Source organism: Ruditapes philippinarum, unplaced genomic scaffold (assembly GCF_026571515.1).
Source record: "Ruditapes philippinarum isolate M1 unplaced genomic scaffold, ASM2657151v2 ctg683_1_1_1_1, whole genome shotgun sequence".
In the NCBI taxonomy this organism is placed as follows: domain Eukaryota; kingdom Metazoa; phylum Mollusca; class Bivalvia; order Venerida; family Veneridae; genus Ruditapes; species Ruditapes philippinarum.
The window spans coordinates 586,167-608,114 of NW_026861864.1; the positions used below are offsets into that span (position 1 = coordinate 586,167).

At 31.1% G+C, this 21,948-nt stretch overlaps 2 protein-coding genes across 3 annotated transcripts; both read right to left on the bottom strand.

Annotated features, from left to right (window-relative positions):
- Positions 1-134: 134 nt before the first annotated feature.
- On the bottom strand, positions 135-13,693 carry LOC132717176 (PSME3-interacting protein-like). Of its 2 annotated transcripts, none has more exons than XM_060700599.1 (7): positions 13,566-13,693; positions 10,644-10,830; positions 9,814-9,912; positions 8,732-8,853; positions 3,415-3,536; positions 2,564-2,629; positions 135-1,062 (listed from the first exon to the last, which is right to left on the bottom strand). In XM_060700599.1, the coding sequence occupies exons 2-7, from the start codon at positions 10,780-10,782 to the stop codon at positions 843-845; spliced, it is 768 nt and encodes a 255-aa protein (XP_060556582.1). In that variant the 5' UTR covers positions 10,783-10,830; positions 13,566-13,693; the 3' UTR covers positions 135-842. The 2 variants fall into 2 exon arrangements, with proteins under 2 accessions (XP_060556582.1, XP_060556583.1); XM_060700600.1 differs by having other exon boundaries at positions 10,644-10,784; positions 13,566-13,674.
- Positions 13,694-16,544: 2,851 nt separating this feature from the next.
- Positions 16,545-20,632, bottom strand: LOC132717177 (protein mab-21-like 3). Its single transcript, XM_060700601.1, has 4 exons — positions 20,273-20,632; positions 19,242-19,449; positions 18,137-18,525; positions 16,545-17,622 (listed from the first exon to the last, which is right to left on the bottom strand). The coding sequence occupies exons 1-4, from the start codon at positions 20,462-20,464 to the stop codon at positions 17,389-17,391; spliced, it is 1,023 nt and encodes a 340-aa protein (XP_060556584.1). The 5' UTR covers positions 20,465-20,632; the 3' UTR covers positions 16,545-17,388.
- Between the last annotated feature and the right edge of the window lie 1,316 nt (positions 20,633-21,948).

The window sequence follows — 21,948 nt, forward strand, 5'->3', positions numbered from 1 at the left end:
TTTTATGTAATTTTGACAAAGGACACGTGGGGACGGTGTAGGGTTTTAAAATTGATTACTGAAAAAAAATCAGGACTGCAAGCATACATGTTCAAGGAAAAACATGATCTTGTTTCTAATTGAAAAACAAACAGTTGGTTTTCAGTCAATTTATTCAAAGTTAAGGAATAAGTAAGAATTTTAACTTGTAAATTGCAACACAGTTAAAACTTACAACAGCATCAACTAGATTTAACATGCATCTTTAATTATATAACTATTTCATTTACAAAAATACTGATATTTTTATTATGTGCGATATATATGAATATCGCAACAACAAAAATACTACATGTAAATGCTTTATTTCTTCTTCAAAATTTCTCTAAAACGCATGTGGAGTTTTGTATATATTACGAAATTCATTTACAAATGCACATTTCTAATCAATATTGAAACTCAATAATGTGTATTCTTGTTCCTTTTTTAAACACAAAACTATTGGTTGAAAGTTGTTCACTTCTAATAATTTATCATAAAGTTAATCTGATAGTAATGGACAATGCACGAGAGTAAATCTTCTAAACAAAACTAATTTCTTAGTTCATAAAATAACATAACGGATTAGCAATTCCTTTTGTTTTTTTTCAGCTATGTATGAGTAAATGGTTTTCCATATTTTTCTATTATTATGGTCACATGATAGTTTCATTGTTACCCATAACCTAAGTTACCTAACCTTAGTGTAACGTAACACAGTATTTTACATACAGTTTTGTATATAAAAATTTGTCTTATTCACTGTACATTTAAGTATTATTCGTAAAGCAAGTATACCACCAAAATCTTAAATACTAGATAATTCACTGTTGCTGTTGTTGAATATGTTGTTTAGCTATCAAGATAACATTATTTCTGCTAGACAAGGAAAAATCTGGCTCAGAATCACTGCTACTAGATATAGAGTCACTAGAGTCATCATAGTCTGTAAGTCCAGGTAATGCACGTGGTAGAACACCTATAACTCGTGCTAACTGTGAAGAATTGCTGCTGGAAGTTCTCTTTTCTTCAGTTTTCTGTGACCTACAGAAATAGATGTAAACAATGTATGAGATTTGGTGTACAATATTTGATTGCCTTTGTTATAAATACATTAAAAGGCACTTTAATACGGTAAATATAACTAGTATATATAACTGTATTACAGTCAATGTCTAAAAAAAAAAGCTAAACTAACTCGTGCATTACATTGGATAATTACTAATCAAGAAGTCCATGATAGCCCTAGAGTGCTCTTCTGAGATTCATCACCAGAAATGGTCAATACAGAAGTCACATCTGGGCATGTCATATTTAACCCAGCTTCCTGATTGATCAACCTGTGATCTCAATCAATCAATCTTACATTCAAGGAAATAGCTATCAAGATATATAAATAAGTAATTATTAGCATCTATAACGAGAGAAGAATTATATTGTAATCAAGTACAGTGCAAACCGTGGTAATGATTTGAATTTTATATAGTTAAACTATAACCAATTTATCATTAAAGTGACATTATTCTCATTTTTTCTGCTGTTTAGCTAAATTGATTATACAGTAGAACTTCTACGAGTTGAACCTCGATTAGTCGATTTTCTCGATGTGTAGAAGTAAACTGAAAGTCCCATTTTTATTCCGCTATTTCTTGCTAATAAAAACCTGTTTATGAGTTGAAAATTTATGTGTCGAATTTTTCGATGTGTCGAAATTTTTTTGTGGTCCTTAAAGAATAAATCGCGTACAATTTACCACAAATAAGTCAAAATGCTCTGATAATTTTTACACCTTCTATCTTGAGACATTTTTCACACATTATCTGGCCGCGAAGACAATTTCCGATAAACTTGTGTGACAGGTGTAACTTAAACTGCCGTGTCTTCAAACAGCATTTGTATGCATTTAAATGTGTGAAAAAAAAATTGTTACCATTCAAATTGTCTTAGTTGTTATTGAAAGTAAAGAGTAAAAACTACTTTCATTTGAAAACTTCCATGACCCGTTGTCGCGTGAAAATCACAGCAAAAAATTTACTAAAAGCTGGTTTAGTTATCGCCCTTTCCTATTGTTACGCCTTTTGTAACATCCTTGTATACTTTAATGGGTGGAAATTTTGTCTTGAAATTGAAACCGATTCATGAGACGATGTCTCGATAGTCGAAGTTTTTACGCAAGTCCCTTCAACTTCGACTAACTGAAGTTATACTTTATATCTAAAAAAATTACTATATATTGTCAATGATAGATAAAAAATAAAGGCCTAAAAACAGAATGTCCCACTCTTCTAATCAACTGAACATTAACGAAACATTCCTCAAGATATTTATAGAATTTTCTCTCGAGTCAGGTTGGTTTTTGATATTTTTTTATACACATGAACTAGACTATAAACTTGAAAGAAATTATGGCAATATGTAAAGTTATTTTGACTTTAACCAGTACACCCACCATGTATGATTTAAACTAAGATGACCATAATGTAACTGAGATGACCATAATGTCACTTTAATAGTTCTAGCAACAATATATTGTAATAAAACTTACTTCTCTTGTATAGCATCATCAGCACTTTCTGTCTTTGTCTTTTTACTGACAGAAGTTTCTTCTGACCTGTTAATAACATAATGAGATTGCTAAATATCTTTTAAGAAATTGGGAAACATTTAAAAAAAAAATGTTTTCTTGTTAAAATGGTTTAATTTGAATGGAATTATTCAAATTAGATTGTTTACAACAAAATCAAATAATATTACCTGCACCAAAGCCGTTTATGTTGAGTGTAACTTTAAAGTTACATAATCAAGGGTAACACAAGCTTCAAAATTTACAACACTAAAAGTTTGCAAATAATAATGATAAAATAGATTTATTTTAATTAAAAGCCACAAAGTTCAAGTTTGAATAACTTTTCAGAAGTTCTGGGCTATGACTTATAAAGTCAGGATTTTGATAAGTTTGTAGAACGCGGTATTTTTCTGTACATTTCAACATTTTTGTTCCTCATTTTTATGCAATATCAACCTTTGTCAGTTGAATAATAACAGCTTTGTTTGAAAACCTATAACAATGGACCTTTCCAGTGTTTACATTTTTATATACATTGGCTAACTTGTTATCCAATTGCTACACTGAGATAATACATAGTCACTGGTTGACCTGGTTTGCACAAAAGAACATGTGGTTATGTTTGTGATACTGTTTGTGAGCAGTTGACCTGGCAATGAATGGAAAGGGTGTGGCTAAATGTTCCGCTACGAAAAACCGGAAAAGTCCATAGGCAAAAATGGGAAGTCCTCTCCTCCTGTCCTTGTATCTAAATAGACCTATAGAATTTCTTTCAGTCGGACCTTCTCACTGACAAACTTAAATCTTATAGAAAGACACAAAGAAGTTACCCTCTTCGTTTGACTGCTCCAGCAAGGAGGGACATTTGAGATTTTTTACTTTGCTGCTGTACTATAGGTCGTGATTTCTTATCGTCTGCTTTATTTTCTGTCATCTTTATCACTTTAGCATCTTGGTGAAAGTCAAGAAAAATAAGCAATTTTAATTGCTAAATATACTGTACAGCCAAATCGTTTTTAAAAGAGTATTAATAACTGCACATTTATACATGTATTGTAAAAAAAGTCATCAAATACAAAATAAAATACATATATATTGCATCGAGCTGTTCAGATAGGGTAATCCACTATAAGTGGAATAGAGGATTTTTGAAAAATATCAAGAAGCCAGGAATGCATATACTTGTGCTAAAACCCATGGTTAAGGACATGTTATACAGTAATTATAGAATGAAGGTAAAGGTTGCAAACAAACATTAAAAATTTCATAGTAATATTTCCAAGGAAAAATTGAAAAGTTTAAAGAAATCAAAATTTAAATGAACAGCATAATTTTGAAGATATCCTAATAAAAGTTAGTGCAATATAAAATATATCTAGTGCAAAAGTGAACCGATTCTCACCTGAGTGAGCTGGCTTGGTGGGCTTTCGACATAGGTATGAAACTATGAAAGATATTAATATCAACAGTACACATCGAGGGCTCGGCGCAAGACTATTCTAACTTGTATTTTGAAAAATTTTCAGGAAAGGGAAAAAATATGTTATTTTATTTTGATTTCATTTTTTTAAAAAAAATTCACAACCAACCTTATCAAAAAATAGAAGTAAGTTGTGTACATGTTCATTTTTTCAAGAAAAGTGTAAAATACGCATTTTATTGCCTACATGCTAACATAGCCTAGTATTGCACTAGAAAAGCTACTTTTTCCAGAATATTTATTGTGCAAAACTATTCTATCTTGAGTTAGAATACTTTAACACTATAAAATATGTCCCTTTGATTTCTAAATCTTGTGCAAAACTATTCTATCTTAAGATAGATTACTTTTGCAATAACTTGAAAGTTAAGAATATCTTTTATCTATCAAGTTAGAATATATGTTTACTTTTTGAAAGTAAAATTAATTTCTTAAATAATATTTTTTAAGGGATATTTGAGCGTTTCGGGCTGTTCTAAGACCATAATATATAACTATAATTTGATATTGTTACATATTTGCATAATTATAAGTAATTTATACCCTACTAAAATATATAGTAGGTACAAGTGATAGCAACCTTGACTTATTATCTCATACAAACACACAAATCGGGTAATAATTTTCATTCTAGTCATATCTTTTGTGTTTATACAAATTCTTAAAAGTGAAATCTGCAGATTCTTAACATTGTGCTAGAAAGCATTGCATGCATGCTTGGGCTGTGAATGCATCCTTGTTGATGCACAATTAAAGGACTGCTTTAACCCTCCATTATAACATTTAAGCTGCATGCCTCCAGATTTATGCTAATTTTCATGAAAAATTTGAAAATGTATTATAAAGTAAAACATTGTGAAGTGAAAAAAGAAAATTGTAAACAGTACTTACAACCCGTGTTAATTACCAAAAAGAGGTCAAAATATGCTAAAATAGCCCTTACTGCATTAGTAATGCAATAGAACTAAGGTTAAAAACTACTGCAAAATCGGTCATACAATGTAATTCACACATAACATGGAAATTATAACTTTTATCTTGAATCTTTATACTTTTCTTAAAATCTGAATACTTTGGTTTGGTTTGTACTTTATTGAAATATTTTGGTTCATCTGCAGGCATGCAGCTTTAAGTCTCTTATTATTTTTAATTTAAATAGGTACTGGTAAAAAATACCGTACATGATGTTATTGAAAGTTATTTACTAACACATTAGACATTTTGCAAATTTAAAAGATATATCATAATACATGTATCATTAATTCAATTTATTGAAAAATTGTTTTGTGACTATAAACTAACAAATATATTATGATCTTGCATGATAAAAAAAAAAATTCTATTCATTCCATGACCTTTTTTATCGGTTTTAATCTTTTTTTACTGACTTTTGCCAAATAACAATATGCGCTCTCATTAATGATGTCATAAAATCATGATGTCACATAGTTCTTGTTGAAAAATAATCCTGTCACCTTTTACGAAATTATGATACATTTTTGAATTGATATGACTATGTAGATAACTAGATATTTATGTGTTTCTCGTATTCAAGCACATTTTACTCATAATGGTGTGTATTCGGTATTTTTATGTATTTTAAGTTATATTCTTTTCATCCGAATTCAGATATAGTCTGGCTACTGTGATAATGATATTTTATAATTTCACTGTCCACTGAAAAGCATGCGATAAATGGAAATATTGTGAGAAATACACTTAAGTTATAAGTATAATGTGATATATGATGAGAAGCACTTTAATATTTGCACAAATCAAACGAAATTAATGAAATACTACAGAATTAGTTTTTGAATATAAACATAATGTGATAAAGTAATATATAAGATGATAAACTGAAAAAAATCAAAGTGCCTTAACACCAATAAAAACATATGAAATAAATGTAACATTTGTTTATTTTGCATGTAAGGTCAAATAATATTTCATTTAATTTATTTGTGAACACCAGCAGTGTTATATTTTCACTTGTGGCTGTGTCAAAATATTGCATTGGGTGTTCATTTTATAATAGGTTTCAATCTTATCTTCTAATATACTAAACCCCACTTTAAAATGACTGAAATATTTTATGTAAGGAAACATTTTATTCTTTTAACATAATTTTTGTACTGGTAATTTATGTATATATTTTCAATAAATGATCGACACTATTGAAACATATAATAAAATTGACAATTATGCACCAGGAAAACACTTTTTGATTTTACAAAGTTTGCCAATCAAAGATTACAATTTCTTAGAAACTGACATTTTAAAAGTGTATTTAAATACAAAACACAAAATTTAATGAAACTCTTTAAAAATTTAGAAGATACATTTTAGTAGTGATTAATTTTCATAATATTATAGTATTACTTAATTGTCATAAATGTAAAAGAATGTGCTTTGGTAAAAACAATCCTTGTTTTAAGAAATAAATCCTCAAAAACAAAATATTTTTTTACTATATTAATAAAGGTTGCTGAAGATACATAAATTCAGTGAAAGTTTTGGAAGTTTTCAAAATTAAAAATTAAAAAAATTCAACATTCATAAGCACATAACTCTAAATTGTATTTCTAGATTATCAATCTAGTATTATAAAGTATACTTTTGTAAATACAAAGAAAGAAAACAATTATGTACAGGCTTGTAAACTTAAATTATGCTATTTGAACTGGAATAATATGAATCTTAAGGATGTCCTGATTAAAATCAGCTTCTAATTAACACTACGCTGCGTATGATTAGGATCTGACGACCACCAATTGGTTGTCGCCTTCTCATAACCTTTCAAACAGCCAATCATCAGCAAGCTTTTACAATTTTGAAAGCGATATGGTTTCTAATTTCAATGGCTGGAAAACCATTACTGAGTAGGTCATTTTCACAATTTCGAGAACAAACATGGTGTTGTCCAGATAGCCAGCAGGTAAACTGCATGCCCATCATAAATTCAGTCTTTAATTTCCAGTTCATTTCACATCACTTCAACAATCAAAAATCAACAATACTTATGTTTACTTTAACAGAAAATGATATTTTGATACTTCGTCTTATAAATCCTATATGTAAAGGACGGTTTGATTTCATTGCTAAAAATAGCTTTCCTGGGAAATCCAAATCACAATGAAGATTAAACAAATAAGGGGGCAATCAGATCTACATGTAAGAAATAAGTAGATCAGAACTTTAGTCAGACTGGAAAAGACTTTTCTATAAAAACTGCATGCTTTCATAAACACTGATTGTCAGAAAATATTATCGCCCATTTTGCAAACTTTATCCCGGGATTTAATATTATATACTGTTTTAATACTGTTACAGGCATATTGTTGCCATTTTGGTTGTTCCTTTTTCTTCTCCCATATGCGTATTTAAATAATATTTTGAAAACATCCCATCACATAAGTATTCATTGCACAATTGGTATAGATGAACACTCAAATGTTCCACATACAGAAAATATGGGAACAAGGGGACTCAAAACATACACCATATGCATGTGAATGATTTCTGTTTCATCACTGAGGTAATTTGCCCTGTTACCTATTTGTTGTGATTGTCCACACACACACAAATAATTTGAAACAGTGTATTTTGGTCAAGATATGGGTATTTTACAGTGGTCTCCTTAACTCAAGTAGGGTTGAACGGTTTAATACAACTCAAAGCTTCCTAAATAAAGGTTAATAATTTGTGCATACTGGCAACACTTCATTCAAATAAATATTTTTTTCTTTATTTTTGAATTGGATTTAATTCAGAGATGATTTTTGCATAATTGTATTGACATAAAGCTTGTTTTATTCTTCTGTTGTTTTATTGAAATTTACTGAAAGCCAGTACTCAGGAGCACTTATCACTTTCTCCATCCAGTGAACTTGATTGGCGATAAACCATAAATCTTTAAATGTAAGCAACTTATATTCATCTTTACTATAAACAAAGACTAAAAAGGGAAAATTTCTTCTAAAATTGTATAATACTAAGTTCTGATTTTTTTTATTCTTTGTACAGAGAATTTGAAATGCCATGCAGTCAGTAAAATAAATTAATTACAAGTGTTTGAAATTGATTACACTTGGTATAAATATTAAAATGAGGAATCAAATTGTCTTCATCTTGAAAACAATGAAAGACAGGCAAAAACACATCAGAATATGTTTTAAAACTGTAAAATTCTGTAAAATATGATAAAAGAAAAAGTGTCATAAATATTCTTGTAATTTATGACATCATCAAAGCTTGTGATGACATCATCAAACTTTGTTTATTTTCAGTTAGAATAGTTTAAATAGCAAAAACTCCTGTTAACAGCATCTTTTATTTCGCTAGACTATGCTAACTTGAAGTTAGCATAGTCTTGCACAAAAGAATATCAAGCTTTTAACTTAAAAGTGATTGTCAAACTATTCTAACTTGAGTTAGAATAGTTTTGCACTGAATATATTATATCACCAGATAGAATATTTTCTTAAAATGTGTAAAACTTAAAAATTAGTGGGAAATTAATTATGTCTTTTTAACAGAACATGCATTGAAGGAATTTATACAAGAAAATGTCAAAAAACCATTTTCTGAAAAATATTGAGTTAGAATAGTCTTGCGCTGAGCCCTCGACATTATGTTCAAATATCAAATTGTAAGTATATAAAGGATATTTTCATCTCTGAAATGATATTTTCTTCCTCTTGTTTACGCTCCTGTATTATTTCTTGTTGTCTTTCTGTACAAAAGTCCAGAAATTCTGTTTCATCAGCATCTAAACGTGCCACTTGATTTCCTGCAATTACAACCTCCTATTCAAGCTTGTTCAATTCTATAAAGACAGTAACTCTAAACTTTTCTTTAATCCCAATTTTTTTTTCATTTATTTCAAATGAACATTTATTATGTCATAGTCTAAGACCTGCATGTACTGCACAATCATTTTTATTTGTGGGGAACTAATTTTCATGGTTTTTCGTGGATACATGTAGGACTCAATCCACAACTTTATGATCCAATGCAATTTATTTTGTCTGCTGTAAAATTATTCTGCATCTCATTATTTACATTTTACAAAAGCCCCTTTAATTGAAATGATAGGCTGGACAAAAAATTATAAATGTATGTTAATTACTTTCTTTTCAATGCATTTAACATATTGATACCATAAATATATATTTTTCTTATTTCACATTGACATCAAACATATCTTTTCCATGTGTATGCTTGATTTGTTCACCCTCTACACCAGACTGAAGCATGTAGGCAAGCATACACTTCATTCATAACTGGCTTTATTGTGCAGGTGTCTTAAATTGTTTTTAAAATTATATATCAGTGAATGATTTTACATGTGAATATGATGTGATTACTCAAATATGAACAGTTAGGATGAAGAATAAGTATAAATCAACTTAAATTACAGAGTGGAGACATTTATATAAGGTTCACATCTCTTATAACAGGTCAATAACTTAAGTTACACTGGAGGGTTTTGTTAATCCTGTCTTTTCACGGAACCACTTTTGTCTGCCTTGTCATTTTCAGTGGAGCCAAGTGAAGGGCTTTCATTTTTGGACAGTTGAGCTTTTGTGTAGAATCACTTTTGTCCTACACTTGACAGAAACTCAAATTCCTGGAGAAAAGCTAACCATTTCCTGGAGAAAAGCTAACAACTTCACGGACAAAGTTAACCACTTCTAGGACAAAAGCTAACCACTTCTGAGTCCAGCAGGTTAAAGATTTATATACATACTAAAGGCAATTTTTTCCTCAAATTCTTCATCTTTCTTCAATTTCTGTTCCTGTAACTTGTCATATAAACATCTATTGTCTACTGGTGCTTCAGGACATTCTGAAATATCAATACCACATGATTTAATTTCAAAACACATTAAAATATTTTTCACCATTTTTTTACTTGACAGTGAGAAAACTTTGACAAGATATGGAAATATTTGAAAAAGGGGATGGTTTTACCAAAAATGGTTTTGAAATATTGAAAAGCATACACTTCTTTGTATGTTCTTGCACTGTATACCACTGAAGTAGACAAACTATCTTCAAAGGGAGGTAACTATCGAAGAACAAAAGAAGTTGCATACATTACAATAGTCCTATGAATATCATAATTATACCTCTGTGAGATTTTAATTCAAAGTTAACCATAGTCTTTTTATCCTTACCTCAAGTAAAACTGGGGTCATGGTTGGATTATAACTGTTTAAGATGTACTAAACACATGAATTTCCCCCATTAGACCAATTATTCATAAGCAGAAATACCTTAAATCTTAGGTGTTTGAGAAACCTGGGACTCTGAGTAATTTTGGGAGTTAAACACTTGGATGTTTATTTAAGTTGCAAATATAAGCTACCTGAATCACTTAATAATCTTAATATTATAAAAGTTTTGACAATGTTTGTCCATGTAAACAACATGACTTGGTGTATGGATTAAAATTTCTCAGGACAGCTCGCTTTTAACTGAAACTGCATTGTTTTATTTATTTTTTTAAGGGAAAAATAAAGAGTTTAGAAAAACCTTATTGCATATTAATCTGGTACTGTTTAGTAACTATTTTACCTTCTGGATCATCCGGTTTTCTTACTTTCTCCCATTCTTCTTGCCTTTTCTGCTTCTTCTCATCCACTTCATTTTGAGATTCAAACTTCTTCAGAGTAATTCCGGGCACCGCACTTCCAGAAGAGCTGCTGAAACTCATCTCTGCATTTAGTCAATGGATGTAAGTTGTAAACAAATTCCTCTTTCACTAAGTTTTTTTTTTTTTTTTTTTTTTTTTTTTTTTAATTCTTATTAATTCTAAGTTTATAAGCACACAACAATAAAATACAAATATTAATGCATATGCATATATTAATAGTTACCCGAGTTTTGGCCAAAAGGACAAGGCATGAGAAATTTTATATATGTATATAATTATGTTTCTAAAATAATTTTCAAACATTGAAAAATATCTAAAATATGTACTGTAAAGAGGCGTCTGTGGCAGAGTGGTTAAGATCGTTGACTTCAAACCACTTGCGCCTCACTGCTGTGGGTTCGAATCCCAACAGGGACTTTGGATTCTTTCATGTGAGGAAGCTAGCCAGCTAGCTCATGGAACATTAGTGGTTCTACTCAGGTGTCAGTTTATGCCTGAAATAATGCACGTAAGGGTACCTGAGGTCTTCCTCCACCAGTAAAGCTGGAATGTCGCCTACTTTGTCGGTGTGACGTAAAACCCAATTAAACAAACAAACAAAATACTGCAAATACTTGTGCACATTATTTGTAATCATTAAAATATATGCATTCATTTCTTATTGAAAAATTTGACTTCAAATTTATACAAAATAAATTTCTTATTACCTCCCTTTATTAGGATGAAATGTAAATTCCGTAAAATCTTTACAAATTATGCTTTTTGGAACTTACAATATTGATAAATCTTCATTTGAGCATTATTTTTATGATACAAAACCATAAAAAAGTTACAGGATCTTTAACTATATAATTATTGAATATATACATGGCTAAGCACTGTCAATTCAATGATGGAATTTCCTTTTTCCCTCTATTAAAGAAAGTTTGCTGTATCATACGTTAAGATGTTTTAAAGATTCCTGACAGTTTATATGGACGTATATAAACAGTTTATATAGGGCCATATAACCTGTAAAAAAATCTTTATATAAACTAAAATTTAAGTAAAAATATCTTGATATGCTTCACTTTACCCCATGGCATGCTTGAAGAATGAATATAAGGGTGTCAAAATACTCAGGCATGATTATTGGTGGAATTTTCCTTTGGTGTTATGTTCAAATCAAGCTGTAAATACCGGAGTGACAACACGGCCATTATCAAGGCTTTGAACGAAATGAAACGAAACAATGTATCCCTTTCTCTTGTCACTCGTCAAATTAATTTAGGACTCATTATTTACTCTTATCTTAATAATGAGTAAATAACAGAAAAAAATTGCACCTTTTAAATTATGCATTTTGATTGGATAACTTAAGATTGTCGAATTGGACGTCGGCTAAAAACTTGTGTAGTTTTCGGATGATGTATGTCCTTGCAAAAGTGTTTATACCAGATATTTATGAATTGATGGGAAGTCACAAATCCTGTCTACTATCAGAAATGTGTGCTGATGTTATGTTTCAATGATGTAATATATCTAAGTGTTTGTCAGCTGTAAATTGTTTTTCATGTTATGTTTTATTGCATGTTAATTGTAAATGAATGAAATAAATCATTACATGTTTTATTTGTTTCTGAATTATTTACTAAAAAATATTTCCTCTTAGAAATGTCTGTAAATTGTCCTTTAATCAAAATATTTTTAATCAAATAATTAAAAGCATTAAGTTGTTGAGTTATTTTTTTATAGAAAAAAAAAAATTGGATGAGGGGTGAAGTGTTTTACTGACTTTAGGGGTGACTGTGAGGGGTGAATTTCTTCAAAATTTGAGGGGTGAAGTGTCTTGCTACAGGTACTGACTATATCCTTGAATAGACCTCAGGGTCTAAACCAAGAGTATATATAAGGTTCATTCCGTTTTCTTTAGTGTATTATATACCTGTATACGCATGATACAAGTTTTACTTCTGATATATATACGTTCATAATGATACTACCACAGAGGGGTTTAATCCAGGAGATTACCGATTTTCTGATACAGGAGTATGCTCAATATGTGTTTTCAAAATATTTGTAATTGAGAGATTAAATGATTCAGCTTCACATCATCAAGCACATGTTGGTTTTTTTCAAATTGAAGTGATGAACATATAATCAAATGTGGTAGCAAGAATTTAACAATTGTTCTACATCTACATCGTACGTCAGGGCAATCACACTTGATTTTAACGCGAAGGGTGGTGCTAGGTCAAGAACAATATACAAGAAATGATAGAAAGTTAGAAGAGGTTGGATAGGTGGGTTACACGACTTAATAAGGTCGAAAGGAATAGATATAGGCAAAAAGTCTGGCCAGCTACATTTCGCCTAGAGCTTCAACCCAAACCTCTCCGGTTACAGTGGCTGCGGCCAGCACAGCCTTGGATATCACTAGTGGGTACTTGTAGCTGGGCCCCTAAGGCAGATTAGAATGTGAGGGCTGATAGCACCTGCTTGAAGGATTCCAAGTCAGGGGCCTCTGCAACGGAGGCAGGTATGCTGTTCCACGTTGTGGCTGTACGAGGGAAGAAGGAGTTCTTGTAGTTGGAAGGGAGTAAAGCCTTATCATACTTTAGTGATTACTTTCGGATTTTCTAAGCACCCTGGGCGGTAGATTGGGCAATAACTTGCGGTGATTTATTTATTCAAATTTACTATCCGTAAAAGATTTATCCGAAAATTATACCAAAACACGTTAAAAAGATATAAGTGAGAAAACTACGCAAAATTTTCACTTGTCAATTTAACTGATAGCAAACCCTCATAGATCTTACTCATATAAAGTTTATTTTTCAAAAATTTCAAGCATCTGTGTTTACCTTGTTCAAATTTGAAAAATGTTAGATTTGCGTTCAGCTGTGATCGTGTATTTTGATATTCGTGACAACCACTTCGTGACAAGCAGTTCTAAGCTGCTGACGAATTGGCTGAACAAAATACACTCAAGAGACTTTTATTGCAGATATTATGAATAAATATTACATGACACGTGTCATTGTTTTGTGCATAAGAGATATTTTATAGCCAAGTTCCCGAGATGTTTGCATCATAAATGCATAAATATCATGTCGGGTTTCAATTGGAACTGTAATATAAATACACATGATAATCACAGGTGCTCGTCCATATTAAAAAAATGAAATAAAACAAAACTATTCTGGGTTGAGTCACGGATTTATATTAGGCCTACAATGTAAATCCGTGGTTTAGTGAAAGAAAAAAAATGAAAAAAATGCCCCCCCCCCCGTATATACCAATACTACGAATTACTACCATTCTAGTAATAGTATATATAGAGGAAAAAAATCAATTTCTTTTCTTGCACTCAACCCAGAATACATGTAGATCTACTTGTTTTTTTTTTGTTTTTTTTTCATTTCAAATTTTTTTTACATAGGCACCAAGACTGGACGAGCACCTGTTATGATAATTACAATATACAGCTTTAATTAATGTTGACTTTTTCTCAAAAATTTCTTTATTATTTAATAGATTTTTCCCCTATTTTAAAGACACATTAATTGTGAATTTGTTACAATCATTTCTAGTTTAGGCAGATCAGGGTCTTTCAAATAGATTAAAAGACGTACCCTGGGCAGATGTAGTTAGATTTTCTGTTCGTTAATCTAATATTTGTATTTCATAGCGGTTTAGATCTGCATCAATAGATAGAGGATGTTCAAGTTTTTTTTCCATAAATTCATGATTTATTTTTCATCACGTGGTATGAAAATAAATATTTCACGAGTGGCGGTTGCCAAGAGTAAAATATGATAATTTCCATGCCAGAAGATGAAAAAAATCATGTATTTATAGAAAAAACTTCAATTTTCTGTTTATTATATACATTTTTCTCTTTTTTTTTATATTACAATTGGAAAGGCTTTCCCTTAAATTGTGTGTACTGGTATAGTTTTAAAGAAAATAGTCCGGTAAGGCACCGGTGAAAATACGGAAAATATGTTTCACTGCGTGAAAAATATTTTTTTTACAGTCAAAATACGGAAAATGAAAATACGCATTTTTTTCATCAATATTTCTTTTATAAGTATATATAAGAAATAAGTTTATTATTCCATACATACCTCTATAAATGTAACTATCAAGAGTAGATGAGTAATGAGGAATGTCACCTATGTGTAACTTGATTGTAAAAATTAACAAGTTCACTGACTATTCAGTTAAAATGTTAACTATTAACTTTTGATATATATTTATAAAAATTATGGACCTTTATCAATTTCAGAATTACATCGGTCAACAGTTACTGTTCTCTGTAGCATGTCGCGAAGCTAGAAGTACTTTCCGTATTTCACAGTGACGCATAAATCAAGGGCAATATAGTTTTCTTAGCCACACAATGTGTAATAGCTATAAGTTAATATAATACTATAATTAAAGGGCAGACAATATAAATATGCCATTTCTTTATTATTATCATTTAGGACGCAAATTTCACAGATATGTATATATGTATGTATGTATGTATGTATGTGCGTGCGTGCGTGCGTGCGTGCGTGCGTGGGTGTATGCATGTATGTATGTATGTATGTATGTATGTATACAGCTTATGCTTAATGACGGTCCATCCGCCCTCCGCCCTTTCAGACAAAAAATGCAGATTTTGCTGTCGAGTACGGACCCCGGACATGTCACCAGTCGATCATGCCTTTAAAGAGTTAATATTAAAGCACAAAGTGGTGATAATTTACCTCCATGCAATTTCCACGGAGTATTAGCATAAGATATGAATTTTGAGCAAAAAAAAGGTCACTGTAAATGTACAGTAACCTGACACAATATGAAAGGGTATAACCCTGAAAAGGGCTGTTGGTGCCAGCAAAAGGCCTGCCGTTCAAGCCGTCTAATCGTGCTAGGGGCTCACGCACCCAAGCACACCATTCTTGTCGCCTCAGAGCCTACTTTGTAGGGCCACTCCCCTCAAACAGGCAGTTAACTTCATGCAAGCTAAGTCGTGCTACCTTCAACGTTACCCCGAGCTGTAGTTGCCGTCTTACACGTGGCATTGATTCTTCAATCATCTGCCGATGCCCTGTGTCTTCTCAACAACGTACACTTACCGAGGGAAGAGACAAGTGAAAAAATTTCACAAACAATTCTTAAATAAGTATTATACAAGTATAGTTACGCAAACAAAACGGGTTATCAGTTTTTTTAAGTTCGCTTCGAAACTTTAAGTAGATCATATATAATTTCTAAGAAAATATTGAGTGTACAGGTTTTTCTACTTTTAATTTTATGTATATAAAATAATTATATTGTATCTGCATGAACGTTTCAAAAACGTTTTATATGCATTTAATGTGAGAGATACATTTCACACTTATCTTTGCACATATTAACCTGGGGCATTTTTGCCATTTCTGTACTCGGCGTATCGTACTTGTACGTGTAGGTAATTTGATGGGCTGCAAGAAAAAATAGACCACTTAAATCGGCCCCAAAACCGTATAAAAATCTATAATCAATTTAGTATCGGATACATTTACATATTATCTCTTGCATAGTTTTCTGTGTCAAGAGCACCATGCAGTTGATTTATAAAAATAAAATCAATTTTCATATTTTCAGGGCTCAACCCATTGAAGAAAGGTTCTTTTTTATAAAGTATTTTTCTTCAGCAATTCATTGCTGTTGTTGCAGGGAAATTCCGGACAATGTCCAGGAAATTAATTATCAAAAGGGAACAAAAAGCTGAGAGAATATTTAACAACAATCTATTTGTAATGAACACTTCTATAAGTAATTCTACAACTGAGAAATTTGACCATAACATTTGAACAATAAATGATGCAACACAAAATATAAAACGAAATCCTAATGAAAAAAGACACTATTATATGTGCAGACTTTGATTTAAACTTAAGTACCAACTTAGATTTAGCTTTGATTGAAAAATTATTTATCTAATATTTAATAACAATTTAACAAACATGTTTACCTTTTAAAGGGAAACAACCCTTTTTATACTGTATTACATAATTACTAGAGAGTTATATCATTTATTACATAATTATATAGTCAATTAAAAAAGTTGTATTGTAACTATGGAAGTGTAACTGTAAGAAGATAAAAATAAATATTGTATTTTTTTAACTTTATATTGAACAACAAAACATAGTTAAAAAGGAAGCAATTGGTGTATTAGTATACATCATTATAGCATCTTACAAAGTTTTATTCAGTTATGTCTGAATTTTTACTTTGTATTTTCAAATAAATTTGCTCAGACAAGTTCGTTAGTGAATTTGCGATGTTAACTAAAGACTGATAAGAAAAGCTGAAACTGCTTAATGTATGTTCGTGACAAAACCTTGGTTTTACACATATATATATATTTATGAATATTTTCTTCATTCGTATTATTGTTTTTCATGTTTGACATGCGATGAAAATGAATCAACATAATCGATTTGCGCTAAATTATTATTACTCTATGATACTATAAATTCAAATAAACATTATTTACATATTCAATAACACAACGAATAAGTTATAATGTGTACTTGTAATTCATCATTTTACTGTGTAAAAGTAAAGCTGGAAGGTTGTATATATTCTATTTAAACATTCCAAATTCCTAAACGTTTAGTTAGCATTATAACAAACAAGTTATTCATATCACATATGTAATAACTTTTCCTTTTCTCTCTTAAAATGACCACTCAGTTCCCGAAGAACTCCAGGATCTTTCCCACGTAGAATGTTTTCAGAATTACTGAAGTAATTTGGAAGTTTTCCTCTATCAAGGGCTGATGCCATATCCCCCATGGTATCAATCAGGCAGTTATAAATGTTGCCATGTTGCCAGTAATTTTGATCTGGACGTTTTTCCGCAGACCAAAGAATTTGATGCTAAAAAGAAAATATCAAAAACAAATGATATTTGAAGTTTCAGAAATATATATTATAGCATTCGATATGTTGCAAACACAAAAAAAACGTACTTCACTGTTACTTTTGCAAAAGGAGTTGATGGATTACTTTGGTATTGCTAATTTATCATACTACTGTTTACCGCAGCAATCATAGGACATTTAGCAGTTGATAACGAAAGAGATAAAACACTTTCTTACCTGCATTATGAGATACAAATGTATCCTACATTTATATGGAACGGAACTTATGACAGTGAAATAAATTTTAAGTACATTTTAAACGATCATTGACCATATCTATTTACTCAATATTTTTTTTGGAAAACAATTACAAAAAGATTAAACTTAGCCAAAACGAACTTTATTTTTTCTTAAAAAATGCTTGGACTGTGTTTAGGTCAATGTGTGAGATTTATGAAATGGTAATTGAAACTACATTACTATCGTTAACTGAATAAAATACAAAAGAAACAAACTCAAATAAGCTTTACTTTTATCAAATGTGAGGAAACTCCCGGAAGACCATCTTTCGATCGAGATGTGCAATCCTGGACGTGCTTCTTCATTATTCTATTGACCTCTCTCCGACAGCCATTTCCCTCATCAATCTTTGAAAGAGCTGCTTTTTCTGCTTTTGAATATGAAACTGCCCATACGTTATCGCCTTTTGGAACTAAGTGTGTCCCGGTGGTTTTAATGCCATCAAGTACTCGGCTATCGAAAGCTTTACGTGTATTCGGACGAGGCCAACCGTTATCTGTCACAGGTACCTTGCACGGAATTGATGGTGTTATATCGACACTTATGTCATGAAGACCTTGACCTTGATGTATGTTCAACGTCAAGGCAGGTCCGTGGGCGTTACGACTCACATCCACATCTGCAAAAATCATTTTCATCTGTTCTTCCGTTTTGTTAAAAATAATTGAAAATACATGTATTAAACTATATCTAAGTGCATTTTTTATGTTAGATACATCTAATAGTTGTTTGCAACATAATTATATTTTACACCATCACTTCTTAATTAACATTTTATGTTGCAAATCACAGGATACCGTTGATTCATTTAGCATTAAAATTAAAGTTGTATCTACATTGAAATGAAGATTTAAATACTCCTACGTAAATATCTGAATAACCACCACTTCATGTTTTCATTTTGATATATGAAACACGACATTGTGAAAGTCAGGGTAAAAATCGGAATCGCAAAATTCAAAAATTGATGTTTTATGCACAGCACGGCTATTTCTCAATTTTTGCTGCATTTACATATGCTATAAGTGTAAAACCTTTCTAGATGTAGAATTTTCTTTTTTCAACCCTCCAATTAATGGTCATCTTAAACAGATTATACTGTAGATGAAAAAAGGTAGATATACATTTATACAGCCTTTAAAAGGTAAAAACAGCTGCTGCAGTGTTAGCTGCACGCAACGAAGCTATTTGTCCCCCTTCTTTTTCTAGAGGTAAATTTTTTAGTGATTTATCACGTTTCTCTGTCTTTAAGTATAGTACAACGTTTATGAGACAAAAATGTTTAATTCAAATCGGCATTTTTAGACTAAAGTCCTGGATACTTTAATCACTTACTTTTCATCCCTATATCTTTGACAGCAGTTTTAATTTTACCATAAAGGTCTTGTTTTACTTCTCTTGGAACTAAATGTCCATTGTACGTAAGTTTTGCAGGGACGGTGCCGTCTTTAACTGTTACCACTGCGTATCCCATCGGTATTTCTTTGCCACCAGGAATGTCTTTCAGGTTCATCTTTATATTCATATTGTTCGATTTCCCCATCTGTGAGAAGAAATTAAATCAGCTCAAAATAGATGGAAATGATGACACCACAGATATGATTTTATTTAACCTAAATTGGATAAACGATCATATTACCAATTTTTGATTTATAATAAGAATACCACTTAGTAGATCTGTTTAGAATTCAAATATAATGAGACGATTTGAAAAAGCCATGATGGCCCTGGATCGCACCTGAGATATATTACTTGACAGGGTCACAATTGTTCGATGATAACAGTCAGTAATTAGGTCACAGCATTATTTACCAAAGCTGCGTAATTTTTAAAAATGTGCACATGTCCGCTTGGAAATGCTACATGCCAAATAAGTTAGCTATGAACAATGCAATTTCACTCAAGAAGGCTTTTAAAAATGTGTTTTCCTATATCACCCTACATAACATAAGTTATCCGGGGGCGGGGTTAAATTCAAGGCAAGGGTTACGAATTACGTAATTTTTGTAAACGACCACACATTTATTCTACATGTATTTTATATCTCAACTCTTGGTAGTAGAAGATTCAAACGAAAAAATGTTTAAGGCACGTCTACATACAAACTATATGACCATGAGGACATGACCTATATAACTGTTGTAAAGGTCATCAAGACAATGCTACAAGCCAAAGACGATATCTAAGCTATCGTAAGATCATTCCTGTGGAGATTTTATCATATCCAGCTACCAATAAAGAACGATAAATGACAAACGACGATCGACGGACGACTTGTCGTCACAAAAGCTCGCCACTGAGCACTCTTTGGGGGCTAAATAGGAAAATAAATAAATAAATAAATAAATAGATAAATAAATAAATACCCTTTCGTTTAATTTCTGGTATTCAAAATCAACCTTTCCGCGGGTTTTTGTATTATCGGGGACAATGTTACAAACAATGTTTGTATCAAATTCATCAGGTTTTCCAATCTTAGTTTTCACAGGAAAACTGCCAGCTCTTACCACATTTGGGCAATAAAATTCACCTCCCTCTGCTTTCTTCACATGGTTCATAATTGGCCGAAGTATTCCGTCAACACGTTTAACAGATGATTTCTTATCCTCCTTACTGATAGCAACTTTGCTCTTATGAAAATTGTCAAGATATTCTTTTCGCTCGGAGTTAGGTTTTGAGCTGTGGCCAGTATCTTTTTTTATGCTGGTCAAGCCTGCTTTTGTCGAGAAACGTCTTGTCGCCCCACGGCATGTTTTGTCCGAAATTCAAATTTTGCAGCTATATCTCTCTTGTGATCTGCATATGCACTTGCTGACTTAAAGCTTTTACCACATCGGTCGTCACAGAATACACGATTAGTTTCTTTTTGAGCATTTTCCCTTTCATCATTCATCCAGTGATTTGTGCTTCTTTTGTGTTGATACATGTCATCTTTGTTTACAAACGATCGGCAACATCCTGAACATTGCTCGGGTTTTGCATTTTCCTGCATCTGCTTTTTATGATTATCCAAACTTTCCTCATCCATGAACTTTTTGTTACAGGTACAAGAAAATAATGCGTGATTTGTAATGCCATGACAATTTAGTTGTGCACTATTTCCAAACCGACTTTCTCCACAAATATTACAAGACATTTTAAACCTCACTTTCAGATTTCTTTTCCTGATCAGAAATGCAATACCGATTTTGATTTGGTTAAAGCCACGTATAAGTTTCTAAATTTAGATATGACTTTATGTAATTTCCGTTATCAGCATAATATATATGCATGTAAACATTCAAACCGAAAATAACCAAGTATTGAATATTTATGTATGTGCTAGACACAATTAGTTTTCTGAAAACGCTACTAACACAAAATATCTATGTAAATCGAAAGTAAATTGATTTAAATCGAAAGTAAAGATTTTTATTGGATGCATATCACATGCATTCGGCTCATATATTTTGTCGCTCATCATGAACACATTTACTATCCAGCATCCGTTTACGAGATGATGATATTTCATACTTTCATACGTAAAAGCTAGCCAATAACAATTTTTCATCATTTTAAAAGATCGGGTTATTAAAGTCGAAATGAAGTCAAAATAAAAATCGGTATCCATGAATTTTCTATCTGACAGATTATGAAAATCTCATTCATTTATTTATTTATTTTTTAGATTTATTTTCATAATTACTTTTAGTTCACACGGACTTCTTATTGGGTAAACTTAAATGTTTGTATTTAATAGTAAATACAAAACATCAATGAATGGGGAAATTCATATACAAATATGTGCTACCTTTGCTGACAGACCAGTATATCGACTCCATCATATATGCTTAACTTGAATGTTATATGAATTGATGTTTTTTTGTTAAGAAGTAAATATATATGTCAATTTCTTCAGTTACTTAAATAGAAGGAAGAACCCATATCTCTAGTCTTTAATTGAATAAATTAGCTGGGATCACACATTATGTACACCCTCAAAATATATACGGTGAAAGTATTACCTTAAACACACACACATAGTATATAGATTAATTATGAT